A 27264-nucleotide genomic window follows, 5' to 3' on the forward strand; every position below is an offset into this window, starting at 1 on the left:
TATTTTGGAGTAGAATATCCTTTTAAAAAGTCAACAGAAGTGACCTTCAGGAGAGAGGGAGAGAACGAGAGAGAGAGAGAGCTGACCTGTTTTCTGTGATGGTGGTGCCCTCCACTAAGTCAGAGGGGGAATAGCGCCAGAATGTCTGCCACAGCTTCTCTATTAGACTGAACTGGAGGTTCACCACCACATCCAGAATGGCCTGCAAGAGAGACATGGTCAGCATCACACAACTGAGCTGAATAACTATTCACAGTCAAGCTGATTAGTGTGGATGAGCTGGTGTGGATCAATGAAGATGAAGACTTGTAAATATCATGCATGCCAAAGAAAGCCCCCATTCATCTGCACATGGAGGCTGATTCAGACTTGGAAAATCTGTGCTTTTTCTTCTTTTTTTTTGATTCAAGAACTTCTCAGTAGTTGGTATTAAGACTTACCTTATGGGTGTGGCTCCCTTGCGCATACTGAATACATTCAATTCAACTGCTGAAAATCCCTCACTCTTGCTGGCCAATAGATTATCTCGTGGAGTGTTCGCGAAATAGGGTTTTCAGTACATTTATCTAAAGCCATCCCTTTAAGATTAAAAAATACTCTGATCTTGTAGATTACTTAGGGTTGGGAATGTATTTATGAATATTTTTTTTTAAGGTCGAGGAGAGCCTTTACACACTAAATATATTGTTGAATAAAACAATACAGTGGTTTGATTCATCCTGTGAGTTGCCATATTCAATCCATGAATTATTGGAAGGTGAGAAAAGTGTACAACAGTGGGGGTCAGTGCCGTTTAAGATGAGGGAGGACAATATTTGTTTTTACGAGCATGGCCTTATTTTTATTACAGCATATTGGATGACTGTTATTCATATTCCATTCACCTAGCTCAATGTAACATCAATAGGTCTAGGCTACTACATAATACTAAAATTTTCCCTATACCCATCATAAGGTTGCTACAACCTAGCCTATGAATGAAAGTTTAGAACGCAGGTGCACACAGGTCGAGAGAAAGATTTCAGGTGACAGAACAGTGACACATTCAATACAGCCTTGCACACTCTTGCCTGCATCTAGCTGATTTAGGGTGTAATCATTAGTTTAAAAGTTGCAAACAAGTTTCATTTGGACAAATTCACATATGTTTATTCCCATTTAATTCCGTAAGCTTCTGTTTAAGAACGTTTTTCAACAGAATCACCTCATTGTATTCCTTCTCGCATCTATGCGCTCTCCTCTTCTCACCGTTTCCCTTCACTTGTGGACTTCAATGACCAATACATCAGCTGTAGATGCAAAAAAAAACTTTCCAAGCCAAACCTTCATATCATAACCGCTACTCACAGCCTACATCGTTGTCACCATATTAGCTAAAGTAACGTCATAGTCAGCATAGCTAATAGAATTAACGCGTTAGTAAACCGGCTACAATCATGCTGTACAGTGTACAGTTAGTAAGCAGTTACACCTGTGGGCCCCCGGTGGCAATACATTTGTAAAACTAAAAGCTTACCTTGACACGGAACCCAAACCGGCTGCACGCGGGCGCTATCGTGCATAAATGTATTTTGTCCCCCTACACCAAACGCGATCACGACACACAGGTTAAAATACCAAAACAAACTCTGAACAAATTACATTAATTTGGGGACAGATCGAAAGCATTAAACATGTATGGCAATTTAGCTAGTTAGCTTGCTGTTGCTAGCTAATTTGTCCTACGATATAAACATTGAGTTGTTATTTTACCTGAACTGCACAAGGTCCTCTACTCCGACAAATTAATCCACACATAAAACGGCCAACCGAATCGTTTCTAGTCATCTCTCCTCCTTCGAGGCCTTTTCATCGTTGAACTTATATGGTGATAGGCATCTAAACTTTAATAGTATTACCACGACTACCGGCAAAACAGTTAGTCTTTCAATCACCCACGTGGGTATAACCAATGAGGAGATGGCACGTGGGTACCTGCTTCTATAAACCAATGAGGAGATGGAAGAGGCAGGACATTCAGCACGATCTGCGTCAGAAATAGAAAGGAGTTCTATTTTAGCCCGTGGCATCGCAGACGCTCGTTGGCGCGTGCGAGCAGTGTGGGTGCAATAATTGAATAACATGGATTTCTACATTTATTTTGCGACGCACGCGACGTGTCCGGTCTGGTCAGCATGTGATTTGTAAAAGGTCCCGTGTTGGATAGTCATAGCCAGCTAACATAGCATCTCTCTGTTTGAGTAGGCTAAACTAGCTAGCTGAATTTGCTAGCTAAGTAATTGAAAGTAAAACAAATGTATAAAAAAAGACTCTTGAATTTGTTCAAAACTGTTCAACTTTTGTCTTTCTCTTTGAGTCTACTACTTACCACATTTTATTACCAGTTAGCTGGTAGCTTATGCTATCAGTACCTCCCGGATACCATAGACACACTCCAATTCGCATACCGCCCCAACAGAGAATGCTGTTCATTGACTACAGCTCAAGGTTCAACACCATTAATGCCCACGAAGCTCATCACTAAGCTAAGGACCTTGGGACTAAACACCTCCCTCTGCAACTGGATCCTGGATTTCCTGACAGGCTGCCCCCGGGTGGTAAGGGTAGGCAACAACATGTCTGCCACGTTGATCCTCAACACCGGGGCCCCTCAGGGTTGTGTACTTAGTCCCCTCCTGTACTCCCTGTTCACCCACGACTGCGTGGCCAAACACGACCAAACACGACAACAACCTCTCCCTCAATGTGAGCAAGACAAAGGAGCTGATGGTGGACTACAGGAAAAGGCGGGCCGAACAGGCGCTACAGAGGGTAGTGCGTAAAGCCCAGTACATCACTGAGGCCAAGCTTCCTGCAATCCAGGACCTATATAATAGGCGGTGTCAGAGGAAAGCCCATAAAATTGTCAGAGAATCCAGTCCCCCAAGTCATAGACTGTTTTCTCTGGAGTGCCAAGTCTAGGAACAAAAGGCTCCTTACCAGCTTCATCCCCAAGCCATAAGACTGCTGAACTATTAATCAAATGGCCACTGGACTATTTCATTGCCCCCCCCCCCATTTGTTTTGTACACTGCTGCTACTCGCTGTTTATTATCTATGCATAGTCACTTCACCCTTACCTACATGAACAAATTACCTCTAACCTGTACCCCTGCACACTGACTCGGTATCCCCTGTATGTAGACTCGTTATTACTATGTTACTTGTTATTATTTTGTAGTTTAGTTTATTTGGTAAATATTTTCTTAACTCTTCATGAACTGCACTGTTGGTTAAGGGCTTGTAAGTACGCATTTCACTGTAAGGTCTACACTTGTTGTATTCAGCGCATGTGACAAAGTTTGATTTGATTTGTAGATACACCTCCATTTCTGCAATCTCCACCCCAAACTAATACCTGTTGGGCACATTTGATTACCCTTGCTTAAGATCAAGGTCAGAATGTGTGCAGAGAGGAAAGTGCATGAAAATAGAATGAAGTTCCATTTATATGCGTGTACCTGGTCTGAATTTACCCCGTAGAGAATAATACAAACTTTCCAGTAGAACTTTGTTAGAGGTGATGGATAATCTCTGACCTCACAGTGCTCTCTGTATAGTGACTGGAGAGCTTTGATGTCGTCTGGGCCGATGTTCTCCACGTTGGTCTCTCCCAGGTCCAGCTCCACAAAGTCTGGCAGCGCCCGGGATGCGTCTGTCAGGGAGAGACGCATAGAAATCAGACAAGGTCAACCACAACTCACGTTATGAATCCAGTTTAAAGCAGAGGAACACAGGGGTAGATATTTAACAAGGAAATACTGAAGGCTGAGAAAATCCTATCAGTGGTTCATTGCAGAATATAACCCGACAGGGGAACCCTTACAGCACTCAGCGGAGGAGCACTTTCATGAAGTGGTATCAAAACGTATTAATAACAAGGGATCATCAAACAGTAGCAATCTATTGATGCTGAAAGTCACTTAGTCAGTCTAAACACACAGAAATATACACACCGCTCACTCACCCAGGTACTGCTGGTGGTGCTGGCTCTGTGCAATGACGGTCTGCTCCGCTGCACTGGGGGTGTGCTGGCCACCGCCTGAGAAGTTCTCCCCAGACACACCATCAACCTTCTGCACCGGCTTAAACCTACAAGGACAATGTCAGTACTGTTTGTATATGTACACTGAGTATACCAAGCATTAGGAACACCTTCCTAACATTGAGTTGAGCACCCTTTTCCCCTCAGAACAGCCTCAATTCGTCGGGGCATGGACTCCACAAGGTGTCAAAAGCGTTCAACAGGAATGCTGGCCCGTGTTGACTCCAATTTGTTTATTGTTTTATTACACCTTTATTTAACCAGGTAGGCCAGTTGAGAACAAGTTCTCATTTACAACTGCGACACATTGTTACGTTACAGCCTTATTCTAAAATGCATTAAAAAATATTTAAAAATCCTCAATCTACACACAATACCCCATAACAAAAAAGGGAAACACAGTTTTTTTAATAAACTGAAATACCTTATTTACATAACTATTCAGACCCTTTGCTATGAGACTCGAAATTGAGCTCAGGTGCATCCTGTTCCCATTGATTATCCTTGAGATGGTTCTACAACTTGATTGGAGTCCACATGTGGTAAATTCAATTGATTGGACATGATTTGGAAAGACACACACCTGTCTATATAATGTCCCATAGTTGACAGTGCATGTTAGAGCAAAAACCAAGCCATGAGGTTGAAGGAATTGTCCATAGAGCTCCGATACAGGATTATGTCGAGGCACAGATCTGAGGAAGGGTACCACAAAATGTCTGTAGCATTGAAGGTTCCCAAGAAGACACTGGCCTCAATCATTCTTAAATGGAAGAAGTTTGGAACCACCAAGACTCTTCCTAGAGCTGGACGACCGACCAAACTGAGCAATCGGGGGAGAAGGGCCTTAGTTAGGCAGGTGACCAAGAACCCGATGGTCACTCTGACAGAGCTCCAAAGTCCCTCTGTGGAGATTTGGGATAACCATCCAGAAGGACAACCATCTTTTCAGCACTCCACCAATCAGGCCTTTGTGGTAGAGTTGCCAGACAGAAGCCACTCCTCAGTAAAAAGGCACATGACAGCCCGCTTAGAGTTTGCCAAAAGGAACCTACAGGACTCTAACCATGAGAAACATGATTCTCTGGTCTGATGAAATGCCAATTAGCTTTGGTCTTGTCTGGAGGAAACCTGGCACCATCCCTATGGTGAAGCATGGTGGTGGCAGCATCATTCTGTGATGCTTTTCAGCGGCAGGAACTGGGAGACGAGTCAGGGTCGAGGGAAAGATGAACAGAGCACAGAGAGAGAGAGATAGATCCTTGATGAAAACCTGCTCCAGAGCACTCAGGACAACGATCCTAAGCACACAGCTAAGACAATGCAGGAGTGGCTTCGGGACAAGTTTCTGAATGTCCTTGAGTGGCCCAGCCAGAGCCCAGACTTGAACCCGATCGAACATTACTGGAGACTTGCATTGAAGCTCCCCATCCAACCTGACAGAGCTTGAGAGGATCTACAGAGAAGAATGGGAGAAACTCCCCAAATACAGGTGTGCCAAGCTTGTAGCATCATACCCAAGAAGACTCGAGGCTGTAATCGCTGCCAAAGGTGCTTCAACAAGGTACTGAGTAAAGGGTCTGAATACTTACTGAAATGTGTTATTTCAGTTTTAGTATTTTTATATACATTTGCAAACATTTCTAAAAACCTGTTTTTGCTTTGTCATTATTGGGTAATGTGTGTAGATTGTTGAGGGAAAAAAACAATTTGATCAATTTTAGAGTAAAGCTGTAACGTAACAAAATGTGGAAAAGGTAAAGGGGTCTGAATACTTTCCGAATGCACATATTATACCTCTGTTTCTGTTGGACAGGCTGCTGTCTGAGGGCCATGTACTGCATGTCCTCCTGCAGTCTGTTGAGAGGAGAGTCCGGCTTCAGCCGGATCCCATAGTAGTGGTACTTTGAGTTCCCTCTGCAACACACACACACACACACACACACACACACACACACACACACACACACACACACACACACACACGAACAGACAGCTAAAAGTTCTGTGTTTCAGAACTTCAGAACAAAAAATATTTAAATGTGTTTATTACATTTTTTAAACATGCTGTAATACCAAACAGGAAATCATGAAGACAACCAAGGAAAAAGGAAAGGACAAGACTAAACTGAAGGCGTCAGAGGAGAGTTAGGGAGAGCAGAACTGGGGGACTTGAGATGCAGTGACAGGATAGAGAAGGAGAGAAGGGGGTGCAAGGTGCAGAGGGAGTTATCAGAGCGTGTCTGTCCTCTCAGTAGATCACCTTGTGCCGAGGCGTCGCGTGCGTAGCCCCATGAAGATGGAGCGGATGAGCTTGCCGAAGGAAGCGGCGTTGACCGGGTCCAATTTCTGCTCCTGGCAGTGGCGCAAGTAGTGGTTGTAGAGGGTGGAGCGAGGCAGACTCACCCCCTCCGCAGTCTCATAGTTATCCAGTAGCCATTGCAGCTGTGGAGGAGAAAAGATATTCTGTCAATTACACACATGTATGTCATTACACCTCTCTGTAATCCACAGCAGATGCATGTTTCACCCCCCACTTGTCTGTAAATACTAACACCCCCTTCCCTAGCTATAAAAGCACAATTAACTAAAGCAGCGAAAAATTAAAATTGGAGCACAGGAAGAACCCCCACCACCATAGAGAGAAAGAGAGAGAGATGCAAAGGGAGAGTTCTGGAGGTACTAGAGAGTGAGAACAGCAATAGAGGGCAGGCAGGCGAGGCGTTTAGAGTGGCGACTTACATGGCTGTTGAGCAGCGAGCTTCTCTGACTGGATAAACCTTCAGTCTTTTGGAGCGTCTCAATCGCCATTTCAATCTGATAGACCAAGGAGCAAAAAATAGAAGGAAAAACAAAAACAACAAAGGAAAAGGTTGCACTAGAATACTGACACAGTACTGACACACATAGAAAATCAGAAAAATCCAGAACAGCTCCGAAAGCAAGCGTCACCCAAACTAGTGCCAAAAGCCCAGCATAGCAAAGTCAGTTTAAACTTAAATTCACCTAACTGTCTTTTGAATTACATTTCCCATTGTCTTAATGAAGCAGAGTGCTAACAGAAAGTCAAGCGGCACATAGCCTAGTGGTTAGAGCGTTGGGCCACTAACCGAAAGGTTGCTGGATCAAATCCCGGGAGCAACCTGTTGTTCTGCCCCTGAACAATGTAATTAACCCACTGTTCCCCGGTAGGCTGTCATTGTAAATAAGAATTTGTTCTTAACCGACTTGCCTAGTTAAATAAAGGTTACATAAATAAACAAGCGCCACAGTAATCAGAAGCTGTGAAACTACCATTTTCAGCCACCAGAGGAGAGCACAGACCCACTGAGGGAGACCTCACTGCGCATGTTGAGAGAGACCTCACTGCGCATGTTGGAGCAGACCAATTTTTTCAAGTCCTTTCAAAGTGTTGTATTATAGTTCAAAAAAAATTGTCAGACTTGCGACTCCATGTCGACTGCACGAACTTTACAAAAATGATGTGATCAAAGGTCATGCAGTTTTTGATGAAGTCGCTGCAGTTGCTTCTCACTTGCATTGTGGGAGGCACTATGTGTCAACCAATCATTAGGTTGTTTTTGTTGGACCCGTCTCAAAATACACATCTGCCAAGTAAAATAGTCGATTTACATGACAGTACGATACATTGTGGCTGGTTCCATCAGATAACCTGGCACACGGTAGCCCTTTGCCCTATGCTAACCTCACCAGATGACAGTGATGATTTCCTGGAACAGGTTCTACATCAGCCAATTACAAATGTTGACATAGATTGAGGTGAACAAACGCTTTTCCATAACAGCGTCCTTAACAAAGTCAAGCACTCTTGTTATCACCCTACAGATGGCAGTATTGCAGTAATAGTGTTAAGTTATTTTAAAGAACCCACATTTGCAAGCATCCACACTAGAAGAAAGTTTGATGTTTATCGTTCTACAGTACACCTGTCAATCAACTGATCAACACACCCTACTGCACGCTGTAGGCCTACTAATAAGGTGGTAACAAGGTCATTCCGTGCTTTCAGGGTGTCTTCATTGTCATAGTGACAACTGCTAATAATCCCATTGAAAAATAACTTTAAAAAACGGTATTTAAATGTATTAACTCAACAGCACTTGTTTTACATCGCCAGCACATATTTTACAGCATGTCTCTGCTTGCCTCGTTGCTCAAGTGTTTCTCCTTGATTGTGTAAGGCGTGGATAGAAAGACGAGCTGATCAACTTCTCTCTTCGACGATTCATATTTCGTCTTACTGCTAGCTTAGCACAGAACATGACAACCCAGGAACAAACCTTCCCCCATGCAGGTCAACTATTCCATAGGGCAGCCTCGGCTTCCAGGCCTGTGAGGTGAAAGCCTAGTAGAGGATACCCGTAGCGATTACGCCCTCGTCTGGCGAGGAGACACTTTCTACGAATGTAACCTACAACTTGTTGTTTACCTTACATTTGATGCAAATGACAAAAATGAAATCATTCCAATCACATGTTTTCACCAGAGAAGCTTTTCCCCAAACAGCCTATTAACAAGCACATTTATAACAAAACAACCTAAAATCACTCACTTCACATGGCTTGGAGGGGTGGCACAAATGTAAAACCACATATTAGGCCTACACTAATTGTGGTAGTGTGTTGGCAAAACCTTGTAAATGAAGATTACGAATATATTTTATGAGGAGTTTCTTGTTAGAGTCCCTCTTCCAGACGACACAAGCTACTGGCAGTGCTACATAAATAATATTTGCTATATTATATAGACATGTAGGCTATACTTACATGTACAATGTTTTATATGCGTTTTTATAATCATCTACTTTGTCACATATGCGTTATTTGACTTGAGGACCAACAATGGAGCGATTTTTCCTCAAATAAAAACCTTGCCGTCTCTGGGCTTACTGCCTTAGAGGATCACGCCACAAATTAATGTTAGCAGTAAGGGTAAATTACAGCTACACTATATATACACACAAAACTATGTGGAGACCCCTTGAAATTTGTGTATTGCTGACATGTGTATATTAGAACAAGACAGGTGTATAAAATCGAGCACACAGCCATGCAATCTCCTTAGGCAACATTGGCAGTAGAATGACCGTACTGAAGAGCTCAGTGATTTTCAACGTGGCACCATCATAGGATGCCACCTTTCCAACAAGTCTGTTTGTAAAATTGCTACCTTGCTAGAGCTTCCCCAGTCAACTGTAAGTGCTGTGAAATGTCTAGGAGCAAAAACAGGTCAGCTGTGAAGTGGTAGGCCACACAAGCTCAAAGAATGGGACCGCCGAGTGCGTAAAAATCTTTGTCCTCAGTTGCAACTCACTACCGAGTTCCAAACTGCCTCTGGAAGCAATGTCAGCAAAATAACTGTTCATCTGGAGCTTCCTGAAATGTGTTTCCCTGGCCGAGCAGCCACACACAAGCCTAAGATCACCATGCGCAATGCCAAGTGTCAGCTGGAGTGGTGTAAAGCTTGCCGCCATTGGACTCTGGAGCAGTGGAAACGCGTTCTCAGGAGTGATGAATCACGCTTCACCATCTGGCAGTCCGACGGACGAATCTGGGTTTGGCGGATGCCAGGAGAACGCTACCTGCCCCAATGCATAGTGCCAACTGTAAAGTTTGGTGGATGAGGAATAATGGTCTGGGGCTGTTTTTCACAGTTTGGGCTAGGCCCCTTAATTCTAGGCCCCTTAGTTCCCTGTTTCAGCATGACAATGCCCCCATGCACAAAGCGAGGTCCATACATAAATGGTTTGTCGAGATCGGTGAGGAAAAACTTGACTGGCATGCACAGAGGTTGACCTCAACCCCATCGAACACCTTTGGGATGAATTGGAACACCGACTGCGAGCCAGGCCTAATCGCACAAGATCAGTGCCAGACCTCACGAATGCTCTTGTTGCTGAATGGAAGCAAGTCCCCGCAGCAATGTTCCAACATCTAGTGGAATGCCTTCCCAGAAGAGTGGAGGCTGTTATTACAGCAAAGGTCGGGACTGACTCCATATTAATTCCCATGATTTTAGAATGAGATGTTTGACGAGCAGCTGTCCACATACTTTTGGTCATGTAGGGTATTTGACAAGACCTCGAGCGTCAGAGATTTTTTTTATTTTATTTTATTACAATTTGCGAATATACAACGAATATACAACGTACATGTTGTACAATCCTCTTACATCTTTATTGCTGTGAAAGAACATGAATGTGTGTCAAATATATGCAAAAACGTGAACATTTTGTCTATCGTTAGTACTAATAGCTAGTAGTCTAGTCAAGGATGCCTCGATGCAATATTGGCACAAAACATTTTGTTACAGACCAATGGAACAAAAGTGAATCTGGAATTTTAAGGTTTAAAATATCCCTCTGGTGGCCAGGATTGATTTTAAGAAATGCCATTGGTTGGTGGATATAAAGTCTAAGGTCTTTGACAGGAAATAATCAGGAAATAATCACGGTCATCTGGTGAGGTTAGCATAGGGCTAACGTGTGCCAGATTATCTGATGGGATTAGCTACAATGTAGCGTTGTATCAAAATCAACGATTTTAACTGCCTGATGAACAGTTTTAGATTGAGAAATTGTTTACATTTAAACTGTTTCTAATGTTTGCAAGTATGACCCCGATATGATTTCAGTTTGTGAGTGTGTGATATGGGGGTATAAAGTTTTGTGACATTTATACAGGAAAGCGTTTAGAAATAACAGCAGCTTTGTTGACACTGCCATGTTGGTCTGAGCCTTGCTGTTGGAAAACCCCTACAGTGTCCGACTTTCGGCTGTCGAAGATGCAACTCCCTGACTTCACTCGCCGACTTCCCTCTACGGTAGTCTTCGTTACGCTTACTGCTCAAACACACCCATTGTGTTTTGTCTTAAAAGCTTCACGACACAGTAAAGCAGTACTAACAAATATGATTTAATATTTATTTTAATCTTTAGTTAAAACACAGCACGAGAGGAAATTCCAATTTACAGCACTGGAAGGGTAGATACCTATAGAAAGTACTAGCTGAGAAGACCACAGGACAGGACAGAGCGAGACTGGACTAAATAACACATTCTCAGACACTGACATAAAGTAGCTAAGTGGTACTATAGTTACTCAAGAAAGGCTTCAGATATGCATTATGACAGGCAGGAGAGAGTGGCCTGACAGACACAGACAGACAGACTGACAGGACGAGAAGAGTAAGTAAAGGGGGGCCGTACACTCACAGTGGACGGGGAGGCTCGGGTAGTCTGGGTGGCTGGGTGGGGGGCAGAGTTGTCCATGGAGTTGCCCCCGATGAGGTAGGCTCCAGAGCTGCTGATGATCTGCCCCCCGGCCAGACCCATGGTCAGACCCCCGTTCCCCCCTCCATTGTTGGCCATGCCATGGGACGACACCACTGTAGACACCTCGGACGAGCTGCCCTGCGTGTCAAAGTAGCTCCCTCCACTGTTCTGGCTGTACACCTGGGGCTCGGAGTACGAGTACGTCCGTCTGGGCAAAAACAATGGAGGGAAAAGTTAGGAATTTCCCCCCCCCCCAGGAGTGATAGGTCAGGATAATTTCCTTTTACATAAAGGAAAGTTTGAATGGTGCTAGAGTGCCTATTTGATGTGAATTAGTGGTGCCATTCTGAGCCTTCACGGGAAGGCAATATTCCTGTGTTAATGAAAGTGGAGTTTCCATAGTTACACAAATCACCTGAGGAGTCGCCGTGCCGACAGAGATTTGTGTGATTGTCGTTTTCCTCTGCAGTGACTCAGACCATTACCTTGGCCTCTGATATAATGACACCCTTCAGTGCCTTGACACAACAGGTGTTGTGGACCAGAAACATATTCTCTCTCTCAGACCTTTATATACATTCCCCTACATATAAATTTGGGACAGTGATGCTAAAACTTTAAAATGTGGCTCTATACTCCATTTTGGATATGAGATCAAATGTTTCATATGAAGCGACAGTACAGCATGTCACCTTTTACTTGAGGATATTTTCATACATATCTGTTTCACCGCTAAGAAATGAATGCACTTTATGCATATTCAATAGGAGTGCATATTCAATATGGGAAATGCATATTCAATAGGAGTGTGTGCATGTATTGAGATATTGAGCTTGATTTGGCTGCTTTCATGGGGCTACAGAGGGAAAAAACTATTAGCTTCCCTTCCATTTGGGACTTATTTTATTATACAGCTGAACAAGATTTGCATAAAAGAAGCAATCTCTTATTTTATTTAAAAAAGTGTGCGCTGTCTCTTAAGACCCAATAAAGAAGTAATTCACACACACAGTCAGTTGCTCTGAACTGAATTAATAAAGTTTGTGGTGACAATCGGCATATTTTGCATTATGGTTTGCACAAAAAAAGTACTAGGGTAGTAAATTTGATGTTAGCTTCAGCTGTAAGCTAGCAAGAAAAGTTAGCCTACAAAACTGGAAGCTAACAGTTTGTTCTTGCATTGTAAAGCATTCTAGCCTGTAACAGACATCGTTTTGCAAACAGTAATGAACAGTTTCAACATTGTGTTGAAACTGTGTGTTAGCTTCCATGCAGCATGAGTGGGAAGCTAACGTTACGCAGCCCAGACTCCCAGTGAGTGTAGTGGTTCAGGCTAGAGCTAGCAATGAGTAATTGGAGCAGGCACAGTGCACTCGCGCTACAAGAGAGACATGGACTCGCTGATAAAAAGACTTGATCCTCTCTCAATCAGTAGACGAAGTGAGACACATTTGACAGAAGTGCTGAAAGAAACAAACATTTGAGTACCAAAATGTTTTTCATGTTCTAGTATCAAAAAGGTACCGAAGTTTCGGTATACCATGCAGAAATAATTTGGCCCCATATTCCTAGCACGCAATGACTACATCAAGCTTGACACTACAAATTTGTTGGATTCATTTGGGTTATGTTTTGGATTATGTTGGGTTATGTTTTGGATTATGTTATGCCAAATAGAAATGAATGGTAAATAATGTATTGTGTCATATGTGATAATAATGCCTCTAACTTTTTCGCTCATTGGTCACGATTCATTCGTTATTATCCGTAATGGTAGCATCCACATTAATGTAGACGTGTTCAGAAATATATTATATAATGATTGACAATAAAAGTGACTCCAAAATGAGACAATACGTTATTTACCATTCATTTCTATTGGGCACAACATAATCCGAAACACAACATAAACAAACTGCAAATGAATCCAACAAGCTTGTAGAGTAGCAAGCTTGACGCAGTGTTTGTGTGCTAGGAATATGGGACCAAATACTAAACTTGACAAAATGAAATACATTATAAGTGAATTTGTCCACATACTTTACAATTGGGGCCAAGATACATAAAGTGCTTTCATTTCTAAACGGTGAAACAGATATGTAGTAAAATACCCTCAAATAAAAAGGTGACATTCTGTACTCTCTTGTATATAATCCAAAGAACAGAAATCAGACAGCGCTTCGGCAAATAAACTTAAATTGACATATTTTTAGTGCAGTAATAAAAACCTCAATTTAAGTTTATTTACCAGAATGCTGTCCTATTTCTATTCTCTCGCCTCATAAAACATTTGATCTCAAATCCAAAGCCATATTAAAAGCGTCAATGTCCAAATAAATCAAATAAAACTTATGCCGAAACTCTGGAGAAATACCAGGTTATGGAGGAAAGTTTAGGGCACCGGAATGACTCGTTGACAAATCATCTGAACGGTAAGAAATACCTCCTGCCCCTTTCTCATCTACTCTTTTGGTGTGTAGTGAATCTACTTCTATACCCAATAGAACTATGGAGGGGACAAGCAGCTGGTACTAACACACTGTTAACAGACTCAAATAGTAAGTGGGTGTGTGCTCAGCTCACTTCTTCTGTCCTGATTATTAGCCAGGCCTTGCCCCTCCATCAGAGACTGCTGTCGGTCGATTTGTGACTGTGTGTCACTCACTATGGGACAGCCCCAGCCTGTGGAGTGTGTACATAACCTTGTCCCCCGATCCAAGGAGTGCGCAGCACTTATTCATACTCCTGGTCATCTCCAGGTGACTGCACACAATCACACAGTACTTCACTGTGCTGTTACTTACGCCCTCCGCACCCGCCATGTGTGTGTGGCAGAACTACTGCTGTGAAGTGACTTTAGCTGTTGCCGTTGACTACAGAGAAGACGATAAAGCCACTGTATAGTGCCACTGCAGAGTGAGTGACAAAGGCAGCGGTGGATGAGCAACACTAAACACTCACATGGTTCCGTTGGTGTAGACGCCACTGTTCTCCTCCACATACTGCACCTGTGCTGGGTATACATGCTGAACCTGTTGAACAGTCTGGGTCTGCAACCGTAGGGCAACAAGTTAGAAACGACACACAAATCAAACACATGCAAATGAACACACACACAAACACACACACAACCGTTTACCTGCTGCTGGACAGGCACCTGAGAGGTCACCTGCTGGGCGGAGCCTGCGGGCTGCACAGGCACGGCGGTCTGGAGAGGGACAGTGGAGGCGGAGTCAGCGCCTGCCTCAGGGGTCTGCATGGCGCCTGCAGGAGAGAGAGGACACATTGGTCAACTGGGTACCACCAGAGCCATCGATGAAGGGGAGCACATTGATAGACGGACTATAGGAGAACCACAAGCTCTTCTCTGGCCTGGCGCCAAAGTGGCAGAACAAAGTCCACTGCAAAGAACTCCACAAGAAACCTTTGTCTCAATTTGGTTTAGATGCACAGTACCAGGACAATTTAAGTGCTAACTAAGGAGTATCTGGCTCTGGGAGTATAAAATCAATATCACTCACAGAGACATGAATTCTAGATTATATCTATGGTATTACTGTATCCATGTTGACGAATGAACAGGGGCTGTAGTGGAGCGGGTCGAGAGTTTCAAGTTCCTTGGTGTCCACATTACCAACGAACTATCATGGTCCAAACACACCAAGACAGTCGTGAAGATGGTACGACAAAACCTTTTCCCCCACAGGAAACTGAAAAGATTTGGCATGGGTCCCCAGATCCTCTAAAAGATCTACAGCTGCACCATCGAGAGCATACGGACCAGTTGCATCCCTGCCTAGTATGGAAACTGCTCGGCATAAGGCCCTACAGTGGGTAGTGCGTACGGCCAAATACATCACTGGGGCCGAGCTTCCTACCATCCAGGACCTACAGTTGAAGTCGGAAGTTTACATACACTTAGGTTGGAGTCATTAAAACTAGTTTTCAACCAGTCCACAAATTTCTTGTTAACAAACTATAGTTTTGGTAAGTCGGTTAGGACTATCGACCGATTAATCGGAATGGCCGATAAATGTCCTCTGGTCTGATGAAACAAAAATAGAACTGTTTGGCCATAATGACCATCTTTATGTTTGGATGAAAAAGGGGGAGGCTTGCAAGCTGAATAACACCATCCCAAACCGTGAAGCACAGGGGTGGCAGCATCATGTTGTGGGGGGGCTTTGCTGCAAGAGGGACTGGTGCACTTCACAAAATAAATGGCATCACGAGGATGGAAAATTATGTGGATATATTAAAGCAACATTTCAAGAATTCAGTCAGGAAGTTAAATCTTGGTCGCAAATGGTCTTCCAAATGGACAATGACCCCAGGCATACTTCCAAAGTTGTGGCAAAATAGCAACAAAGTCAAGGCCATCACAAAGCCCTGACCTCAATCCTATAGAAAATTTGTGGGCAGAACTGAAAAAGCGTGTGCAAGCAAGGAGGCCTACAAACCTGACTTACACCAGCTCTGTCAGGAGGAATGGGCCCAGATTCACCCAAATTATTGTGGGAAGCTTGTGGAAGGCTACCCAAAATGTTTGACCCAAGTTAAATAATTTAAAGGCAATGCTACCAAATACTAATTGAGTGTATGTAAACTTCTGACCCACTGGGAATGTGATGAAAGAAATAAAAGCTGAAATAAATCATTCTCTCTACTATTATTCTGACATTTCACATTCTTAAAATAAAGTGGTGATTCTAACTGACCTAAGACATGGCATTTTTACTAGGGACTAAATGTCAGGAATTGTGAAAAACAGAGTTTAAATGTATTTGGCTGTATACATGTATAAGGTGTATGTAAACTTCTGACTTCAACTCTATGTACTAGGCGGTGTTAGAGGAAAGCCCATTAAATTGTCAAAGACTCCAGTCACCCAAGTTATAGACTGTTCTCTCTGCTACCACACGGCAAGCAGTACCGGTGCGCCAAGGCTAGGACCAAAAGGCTCCTTAACAGCTTCTACCCCCAAGCCTTAAGCCTGCTGAACAATTAATCAAAATGGCCACCAGGACTATTTACATTGACACGCCCCCCACCTCCCTTTGTCTTCACACTGCTGCTACTCGCTTCTTATTACCTATGCATAGTCACTTTACCCCTACCTACATATACAAAATAACTCTTCTAACCTGCACATTGACTCGGTACTGGAACCCCTTGTATATAGACTCATTATTGTTATTTTTATTGTGTTACTTTTTTTATTTGACTATTTTTACTTTAGTTTATTTGTAAATATTTTCTTAACCTCTTTCTTGAACTGCATTGTTGGTTAACGGCTTGTAGGTAAGCATTTCACGGTAAGGTCTACACCTGTTGTATTCGGCGCATGTGACAAATAAAATTGTCATTTGATTAGATGATTTGGTTCCTGGGAAGAAGCTTCTCTCAACCAATCATCTATGCACAACATGTACTAATACAGTCACAATACCATATCATCATTATTCTGTGGTATAATATGAATAAGAATACCGACTCTGTGTGTACAATAACTGTCCATTTGAGAGTCAGTGCTTAAGCAACTCATCACATTGACTGCACCGTTGTAATTCTGACTGCTGGGCTGCTAGAACAGGCAGCTGTGGCCAGCAGTACTGAATGTACTCAGGGTAGTGTATGAGTCAGTGGTCCGAGCAGAGAGCTCGTCTCCTGTCTCCGTGTTCACAGCAATAAAAAAACAGTTAATATTTAACAGCCCTAATGAGCTTATCTTTCTCCCTCTGCTCTCACAAATCTGTTCCCTTCACATCTTCCAACGATTTTTTATCATTCAGACATTTGTTGATTAATTCTTGCCAAACACATTTAGGCTAATTTTGTGAAAATGTGGTCGTATTTGTCAAACCACGGTTTTTAGTTTGTTCTCACACCTCGGCATTGGAACACATGCATAGGTGTCCAAAAATGTATCTGGTGTCAGAGATTTAGAATCCATCTTTATTGGCTAACGACCCAACCCTGAACACACAGAGCTACGGTGAGATGAGGACTTGGGCAGAGGGAGACATTCACAGTAAAGCAGCATGTAGGCTAATCATAGAACAGCCACCTCTCCTCCTCTTGCTCTGTCCTCCACGGTGACCCCCCACACACTCCCCCTCATCTGCTGAACTTAGTTTCCATGACCAAGCCTCTCCTGGTTAATTAACCTGTCTCCTAAGAGCCCTGGATCTCTCCGGGGTCTGCCTGTCCTCCTCCACCCCCTCTTCTCTCCACCCTACTACTCATCCTCTCTATCTTCAGTGATATACCAGAGGTTGTGTTCAGATGCATTTCTCCCTTCATAGTGCGTGATAGTACAGCACAGTATAGTGCGTGATAGTACAGCACAGTATAGTGCGTGATAGTACAGCACAGTATAGTGCGTGATAGTACAGCACAGTATAGTGCGTGATAGTACAGCACAGTATAGTGCGTGATAGTACAGCACAGTATAGTGCGTGATAGTACAGCACAGTATAGTGCGTGATAGTACAGCACAGTATAGTGCATGATAGTACAGCACAGTATAGTGCGTGATAGTACAGCACAGTATAGTGCGTGATAGTACAGCACAGTATAGTGCGTGATAGTACAGCACAGTATAGTGCGTGATAGTACAGCACAGTATAGTGCATGATAGTACAGCACAGTATGGTGCATGATAGTACAGCACAGTATGGTGCATGATAGTACAGCACAGTATGGTGCATGATAGTACAGCACAGTATAATGCATGATAGTACAGCACAGTATAGTGCATGATAGTACAGCACAGTATAGTGCATGCACAGGGTGTCAATCAGCGTAGTTTCCTTTTAACTCAGGAGGCTGCATTGAATTGAATAGTATTTTCTTCCATCCTGTATTGTTAAAACACTAAAACAGTTGAGCACTGATTCAGACAGGTGGTTCTCCATGCTGTTCACAGAAAGAACCAGAGACCAGTCAGTCAGACCATTCCGCTCCTGTTCTGCCATCAGTCAGGACTTTCAAACTGAAACCGCTCAGTTGAAGGAACATAGTCTATACTTTGATGGTGCAGCAGGGGTTTAAGAAAAGTGTTCCCCTTGTTTCTATAATGTATTAGCCTACCATTTGATAAAAAAGACAGAAAGACTTAAACAATCCTGAAGAGCTTTCAGCATCCATTGAAGATTTTAAAAAATCCTGCATGATTCAAGACACTTATCGTTCCATCTGATATGGCCTTTTAATGTCGCTCAGCAAATTGCATATGTTCTGCTGGTAGCGTGACAACATGGTCTAAAAAGCTCCAAAAGCCCAGGTACCTGATCACAGGGCGATGCTAGTAGGAAGGCAGCAGACGACAGAAACTAACATGACAGTGACAACCAGTGCCAGGTAGGCCTGGGACGGTCATGGAATTTTGGATGACTGTTATTGGGCAGCCAAATGTTTGAATAGCCTATTTGCACATGTTCTCCTCTCCTCTGCTGCTGACTGTATGTGATGCCATAGACATAGAATGAATAGAACGGGCATACCCATTCAAGGTCAATGATGGCATAAATGGGTGGACTGGCCGCCATTGAGTGTACTCATAGGAGCAAAGCAGGAAGTAAAAAGAGGAAGTGTACCCATCAATATGTGCTGTTATTTGTTGATTCAACTCAACAGACATGACAAAAAATAATTCCATTTAATTTTTGTTTTGTTTTGTTTACCTTTATTTAATTAATAAAGAGGCAGCCATTGAGAGTGTATCCATGAGATCACCAGTCAAATACTGTAGATGCCGTAAAGGAGTCAATGGAACACAGATAGTTCCATTGACCAGATTGGCTCACATTCAACTGATCTGACAAAGTGGATATTCGTCAAATCCATCATGATTTATGTATTGTAACAGGCGCACAATTTTTATATATTGAGATGTTTTCCACTGCATAACATGTAGAACTTCAACAAGTCTATTTTCAGGTTTAGAAGAAGTGACTGCTAAAAATGCCAAATGTATAAGCTGGTTAGCAACAGTGGTAGAGTGAGTCATTTTTAACTGTAATGCAGTTGATTAGTAATGATGACATTAACTTTTTTAAATGCAGTACTTGTTCTCTGCTTGTTTTAGTCGATTACAAAATCACATTTAAGAAAAATATAATATGTCTAGAGATTCATTTTCAACATTGCCTGCTCCCTGGCGTTCTCACTACTTAGAAAAACTCAATCTTGTAGCGCTTTCCTCACGCCCCTTTTCATGACGATGCTAGCAGCCACTTGAGCGCTAGCTAGTTACCGACCGTAACATTACACTTGCCAAGACTAACAACACAAACAAACGGACTATACAGCTCAGCTGCAAGTAGTGAGTGGAGTTACAAACGGACTGTACTAAACAAGCTATGTCTTACCTGTGATTTAATGTTTCCCACACACATATCTACAGTACGTGTAGACTCCTCGGACACCGCATCCCCCACACAGAACTCACAGGCTCTTATTTCCCTACGTGGGAGCACTGCGAACCAGAGGTCATGATTTTTGACACGGTTACATGCACATTAACTAACACAGCAGCTTTTCGGCATGTTTTGTTATTTTTGTATAACAACATTTTTTATGACGAAGTTACCTCTTTTACAATGGGGGGTCAATAGAAAATAATGTTGGTTTCCCCCAATTTGTTGGCGTGAATACCGACTGGGACCATCAACTATATTTCAATGTGTGCTGCTGCTGCAGGCATGCGGGCGTCACCTAGGCAACCGAAGACTCGTTTGCTACAACACTTTGCTTGAGCAACAAAGTTTATTCACATTGTTAAGAGTCCACGTCACCTCAAAAATTGATTCCACCGCACAAATGCCTGGCCATTCCGTCTTCAGTTCTTTTATAACCATCAGTTACGTGGTTATAGGGTAAATTGTGCCAGGGAGATGCTGCTGACATGGCAGTCAAGTGATCCATTCAGAGGTTGTCATGCTTTCTCTTTTTAGTCTCTACAGGTACCATTTTTCTTCTGCTCCATGCACTCTGCAGTAGGAGAGGCCCTATCGGCCTCTACTACACCAAATCCACCTGCTCCCTGCAGCCTGCCCCTGATGATTAGGAGATGAGGGGAGGATTGACTTTCTGGATGTAAACAGGGCACCTACCTCACTCCTGCAGCACCCCCCCCTTCAGCTTGCTCTCGCTCCCCTGTGGCCCACTTAAGCGCTGTGCTCAACTGAACAACTGCAAGCTCTACAAGCCCACGCAGGAACAAAGGCCAGAGAGGGGGGCAGCACTTGCCTTGCCTCTCCTTCACCCTCCCCCCGGGTCCCTCCTCCCCATATGACTGACAGCTGGGGAAATAGGGGGAACAGGACTTATTACATCAGATGATCAGAACGAGATCTATAATGTTATCTCACCACATTACCACAGTCAATAATATGGGCAACTTTAATGGCATGATCAAAACAACATATGTTTAAAGTCTAAAATGCTGTTAATGCCTGGGATATCCATTGTGAGCATGAGACTGGTAGCAAGTGGATTGTCCTCAACCTAAAATGTACTGATTAATGTCCAGAAACAACATGCTTTAGAGAGGAGTTGTAACACTGTGAAAGAAACACAACCCCAAATAAAGAGGCACGTCTCCTTTGTATTGATCTCATTTCCTTCCGGTCTCCATCATGTTAGACCTGTGGCAATGTTAGGCTGGCAGTGATAAAAACACTGTCTGAAGCTGCAGCATTAACCAATTTCCTTCACAACTATGGAACAGGGTTGAGGTTAGTGATAAAGTACACCTTGCAATGTAAAAACAGTGTACACAGGCTGCTGTGCGTGCAAATAGCACAGCAAAAACCCCAGTTGATGCTGCTAAGCCATGAAAATGGGAGGATGAATAATCAAATGAATCAGCGGCTCTTTAAGTGATTGGAAATGGAACAGGATCCAGTGAACAGGTGGCATGGTTCTATTGTTGCCCACCCAACACCTGACTTCAGGTAAGTGGTAACTAGCCGTTTCTGACATCCTGTCCTCTGTCCACAGAGGTGTGTATGCCATTATTGCCTTATAATAGGCTATAGGCCTAGGCCAGGGATGGGCATCTTTGATGGGGGTGGGGGGCCACAAAAAATCTGCAGTGGCTCGTGGGTCTACATACCCACATCCATACATGCGGCGCTAGCCTTTACGGGCCCTAAGGAACATTTTGTTGGGGGCTTCCCCCAACTTGGGAGCAAAGCATGTTAGTGGCCCCCCTCTTGACAGCGAAGTGAAGTTTCAGAGTTCATTTCCTGCCATTCTACACATTTTTTCCATGGGGAGTAGAGAAAATGTTACCGTTTTAATGCAAGTTTGCTGCAATTCTACACATTTTGCCATGGGGTGGAGCGAATATTTGCAGTTCTTAATATGACATCTGAGTGAGAGTTCCTAACAAATCAATGGGGGCCCGGGTCAGTAATTCGACCATGCTTGCTACAAGTTAAGATAGCTGGCTGCTAGACTAACTTACCAATCTTTTTTTTTTTGACATGGTCTAATTGGAGTGACTGTCAGTGACCGACAAGATAAAAACTGCTGATGCACAACATTTAAAAATTGCACCTTGTATATTCTACTATTCTAACTCTCAAATGAGTCCTATATATATATATATATATTTATTTATATATATGACAGACATACAATCAGTCAAAAGTTTGGACAGACCTACTCATTCAAGGGATTTTCTTTCTTTATACTATTTTCTACCTTGTAGAATAATAGTGAAGACTATGAAATACTATGAAACTATGAAATAACACATGGAATCATGTAGTAAACAAAGCAAAGTGTTAAATAGCAACAGGTGGCTATTTGAAGAATCTCAAATATTTGCTTAACACTTTTTTGGTTACTACATGATTCCATGTGTTATTTCATAGTTTTGATGTCTTCACTATTATTCTACAATGTAGAAAATAGTAAAAATAAAGATAAACCCTTGAATGAGTAGGTGTTCTAAAACCTTTGACCGGTAGTGTACACACATATATTTGTGTGTGTGTGTGTGTGTGGGGGGGGGGGGGGGGGGGGGGGGGGGCTACAAAAGAGGGGCCACCAGTTATCCATCCCTGGCCTAGGCCCTATTTTTTACAATGCAAAACAATAGTGTCAATAGACAGACCTTCAAATGCTCACGGTTGAGAACTGGAGTCCTCATATCCCAGCAATAACTTACTTTAACTAAAATCAAGCTGTGCAAATAATCATTAAGCTAATTAATTTCAGTAAAATTCATTAGCTTATTTTCCAGATGTTGCCAGTCTGTTCCGTTCATTTGGGATTGAGGCCTGCTATGTGTTTTATCGCATCATGGTCCACACAAATTCAGTGGAATATGGAGTGACAGATTGAAATGACTTTATTGTGAGATGCTACCCATATAAACTTGCAGTAACCATGGAAATGGTCATATCTAGCCTAATTGCAAGCTTGGTGGGCCTATAGCCTGCCTACATATATACCAGTCATTTCTTGGCATGTTTGTCAGGGAAAGACTTAGGGTGGCTCAAAAACAATTAGCCTAGGTGGTCAGGAGTCCCACTAAGACCCGCTGTGCACCTGTCCCCCCTTCCACCTCCCCCTCTCGAACACACACCTGTTCCTCTCCCCTAGGTGGGAACAGAGGGCTGCAGCTGGCTGCAGAGAACACCCAGTGGACCTGACTGTAGAGAATGATGATGCAACACAAGAGAACCATGGAGCTTTTCCTTCCTCACAACAACCCTGGAGCTTTTTCCTTCCTCATCCAAGAGGCCATAAGAGGGGTCCAAATCCATCTATAGTCAGCCAAGAGGCCATAATAGGGGTCCAAATCCATCTATAATCAGCCAAGAGGCCATAAGAGGGGTCCAAATCCATCTATAGTCAGCCAAGAGGCCATAAGAGGGGTCCAAATCCATCTATAGTCAGCCAAGAGGCCATAAGAGGGGTCCAAATCCATCTATAGTCAGCCAAGAGGCCATAAGAGGGGTCCAAATCCATCTATAGTCAGCCAAGAGGCCATAAGAGGGGTCCAAATCCATCTATAGTCAGCCAAGAGGCCATAAGAGGGGTCTAAATCCATCTATAGTCAGCCAAGAGGCCATAAGAGGGGTCCAAATCCATCTATAGTCAGCCAAGAGGCCATAAGAGGGGTCCAAATCCATCTATAGTCAGCCAAGAGGCCATAAGAGGGGTCCAAATCCATCTATAGTCAGCCAAGAGGCCATAAGAGGGGTCCAAATCCATCTATAGTCAGCCAAGAGGCCATAAGAGGGGTCTAAATCCATCTATAGTCAGCCAAGAGGCCATAAGAGGGGTCCAAATCCATCTATAGTCAGCCAAGAGGCCATAAGAGGGGTCCAAATCCATCTATAGTCAGCCAAGAGGCCATAAGAGGGGTCCAAATCCATCTATAGTCAGCCAAGAGGCCATAAGAGGGGTCCAAATCCATCTATAGTCAGCCAAGAGGCCATAAGAGGGGTCTAAATCCATCTATAGTCAGCCAAGAGGCCATAAGAGGGGTCCAAATCCATCTATAGTCAGCCAAGAGGCCATAAGAGGGGTCCAAATCCATCTATAGTCAGCCAAGAGGCCATAAGAGCCACAAAACCACTAGGAGGAAATGGATCACATATAGAGATCCATGTGTTTCTACACTTTCATTGACAATTTGCTTTAAAACAACACAATAATGAAGTCAAAAAAAAAATCATTAATGAAGTCAAAAAAGATATGTCTGTAAGGAGTAGCATGAGAGGAATGCATAATTTAATCTAGGCAGTAGGCTTACACACCTGTCTTGACTGAGCAAACACCAAACCGGCATTCTGTTTAGGAAGCCTAGGATATTTCCATACTGCAGATTCGTAACTTTTCATGCAAATTGCAGAGGTTTAAGAGAGTAAAAAGGGTGTCCAAAAGCCATTTTAATGATGTTTTAGTGGAGAGGCCGACTGGGATATGGCCCTGATAATAATTACAAGCCATCCAGCCTATTCCAGTAATAATAATAATCATTCACACTTTGAGAATCTGACTGTTGTGTCTTTCATTATTCCAGCGATTCCATACTGCGCTCCATTTTTATGGACGGACAGAAAATGTAGGCCTTACGAAATGACAGCTGGAAACCTCTGTTAGAACATGTGTGTGTAATATTCAAACGTTATGAACTTTGTATTCCGTGCCATTAGTTGTCTGTAAAATACAGAAATCCAGGCTTTGACATTTACAGATTTCCTCAGCTTGGTTGGATCAGTGAGTCCAAAATGCAGCTGAATCGGAGTGGTTCCACTTCCACTTTTTACTAGCCTATCAACTACCTACCCCACCACACCAGTAACTTATAAACAAACCTGTCATAATCAGGTTCAGTTTGTTTCTTCATCTTCCAAACAGCAGTAAACTAATATTAGTCTAATGTTACATTGTCAATGAAAGGAATGTGATACATTTCCATGTAAAAGGACCCATGAGCACCAACATGTGAAGTTCATAAGAGGATATCAAATTGGGTGTCAAATGAAAGCAGAGAGTCTATATTTTGGGGAAATAAAAGGCATTGATGCATTTTTATCAAATGTTCCTTCTTAAAAATGTATGGCTTTGATTTCTGGTCAAACGGATGGAAAAGGGTTCTTCCAAAACATCTACCTCAAAAAAGTATTATTAAGTTAATACATCAAAACAATGATGTTGAAGTAAAAAAAACTGCCAACTAATATCAACACTTGTACTTCATTTTGGACAAATGATTGGCCTTCTGTAAGTTTACCAAAAGCACATATCTTTAAAGATATTTTCTCATTTCTCTCATGAGGAGGGAGGATAATACACGTTCACAGAAGTAACAATGTAGACCTACCACTTACTTATAGGCCTAGTGTTTTTATTGATATCCATTTTTGTTTATGATCAAATCAGATCAAATCATTTGCGACCGTGAAGTTTTGAAAAGCGTATTTGTTACTCAAATTACAACAACATGCAGATGCATATGCAGATGATACAGTCTTATACTCAGCTGGCCCCTCCCCGGATTTTGTGTTAAATGCTCTACAACAAAGCTTTCTTAATGTCCAACAAGCTTTCTCTGCCCTTAACCTCGTTCTGTACACCTCCAAAACAAAGGTCATGTGGTTTGGTAAGAAGAATGCCCCTCTCCACATTAGTGTGATTACTACCTCTGAGGGTTTAGAGCTCGAGATAGTCACCTCATACAAGTACTTGGGAGTATGGCTAGACGGTGCACTATCTTTCTCTCAGCAAAAATCAAAGCTGCAGGCTAAAGTTAAATCTAGACTTGGTTTCCTCTATCGTAATCACTCCTCTTTCATCCCAGCTGCCAAACTAACCCTGATTCAGATGACCATCCTACCCATGCTAGATTACGGAGACGTCATTTATAGATCAGCTGGTATGGGTGCTCTCAAGCGGCTAGATGATCTTTACCATTTCGGTCATCAGATATGCCATCAATGCTCCTTATAGGACACATCACTGCACTCTATACTCCTCTGTAAACTGGTCATCTCGGTATACCCGTCGCAAGACCCACTGGTTGATGCTCATTTATAAAACCGTCTTAGGCCTCACTCCCCCCTATCTGAGATATCTACTGCAGCCCTCATCCTCCACCCGTTCTGCCAGTCACATTCTGTTAAAGGTCCCCAAAGCACACACATTCCTGGATTGCTCCTCTTTTCAGTTCGCTGCAGCTAGTGACTGTAACGAGCTGCAACAAACACTCAAACTGGACAGTTTAATTGCAATTTCTTCATTTAAAGACTCATGGACACTCTTACTGACAGCTGTGGCTGCTTTGTATGATGTATTGTTGTCTCTACCTTCGGTTGTCTGTGCCCTATAATGTTTGTACCATGTTTTGTGGTGCTACCATATTGTTTTGCTACCGTGTTGTTGTCATGTTCTGTTGTTACCATGCTGTGTGGTCATGTGTTGCTGCCTTGCTATGTTGTTGTCTTAGGTCTCTCTTTATGTAGTGTTGTCTCTCTTGTCGTGATGTGTGTTGTGTCCTATATTTACATGTCATTTATTTTAAATGTTTAATCCCAGCCCCCGTCCCCGCAGGAGGTCTTTTGCCTTTTGGTAGGCCGTCATTGTAAATAAAAATGTGTCCTTAACTGACTTGCCTCGTTAAAAAAATGTTTTTAAAGAACATTAAAAGCCCAATGAATACTCATCTTTGTGTAATGATTTAACTCCCACCGCTCGTGGGACATTTATTTTGAAGGCACGTATAAATAACAACTGTACGAGGACAGACAGTGACTGACAGGCTGACACCCACACATCACAGTTACAAATACTAGCTAGCTAGAAATTGCGCAAAAATATATATATATATTTTTAAAGACTTCAAGAAAAGGAAATTAGACAATGAATGTAGGGTGTTCCAGCAAGAGTGGACATCGAAATATTTCTTTATTGAGGTATCAGGGAAAGCAGTGTGCTTAGTGTGCAAAGAGAGCATCACTGTCTTGAAAGACTACAACTTGTCCTCGAAACTTCCAGACGAAGCATGCAGAGAAATATAGGAATATGTCTTCTGAGCAGAGGGCAAGTGCATCGAAAGAGTTGCACAAAACCGCATTCAGCAAGCGACGGAATTGCGAGAGCTAGCTATGTACTGTCCCACAAAATTGCTAAACATAGCAAGCCATTTGCTGAGGGCAATTCATTGAAGAATGTCTATTTGCCCCGACAAGAAAGAGCTGTTTGTTCGTCTTGACAGGGAAATATTTTCAGTGACACAGCATGTCGAGTACATCGCAGAGAATATGGAACAACAGTTGAAAGGCAAGGTAAAGGATTGCACCTATTTCTCCTTTGCCCTGGATGAGAGCAGTGATGCATGTGACACGGCACAGTTGTTGAT

At 42.8% G+C, this 27264-nt stretch overlaps 1 protein-coding gene across 3 annotated transcripts in view; it reads right to left on the reverse strand.

The window, feature by feature from the left end:
- rfx3 (regulatory factor X, 3 (influences HLA class II expression)) overlaps positions 1 to 27264 on the reverse strand; it is a 53474-nt gene that overhangs the window by 14929 nt on the left and 11281 nt on the right. The window contains exons 1-10 of one of the 3 annotated variants that reach the window (XM_031803319.1): positions 19751 to 19847; positions 14518 to 14642; positions 14340 to 14428; positions 11313 to 11586; positions 6827 to 6901; positions 6348 to 6529; positions 5882 to 6001; positions 4007 to 4131; positions 3579 to 3694; positions 87 to 202 (exon numbers count right to left, since the gene is read on the reverse strand). In XM_031803319.1, coding sequence (XP_031659179.1) covers positions 87 to 202; positions 3579 to 3694; positions 4007 to 4131; positions 5882 to 6001; positions 6348 to 6529; positions 6827 to 6901; positions 11313 to 11586; positions 14340 to 14428; positions 14518 to 14637 — 1217 coding nt within the window. In that variant the 5' untranslated portion in view covers positions 14638 to 14642; positions 19751 to 19847. Of the gene's footprint in view, positions 1 to 86; positions 203 to 3578; positions 3695 to 4006; positions 4132 to 5881; positions 6002 to 6347; positions 6530 to 6826; positions 6902 to 11312; positions 11587 to 14339; positions 14429 to 14517; positions 14643 to 19750; positions 19848 to 27264 lie in introns of those variants that run through there. The other 2 variants (XM_031803320.1, XM_031803318.1) reach the window with 2 other exon arrangements.

This window comes from Oncorhynchus kisutch, linkage group LG23, assembly GCF_002021735.2.
Source record: "Oncorhynchus kisutch isolate 150728-3 linkage group LG23, Okis_V2, whole genome shotgun sequence".
Lineage (NCBI taxonomy): Eukaryota > Metazoa > Chordata > Actinopteri > Salmoniformes > Salmonidae > Oncorhynchus > Oncorhynchus kisutch.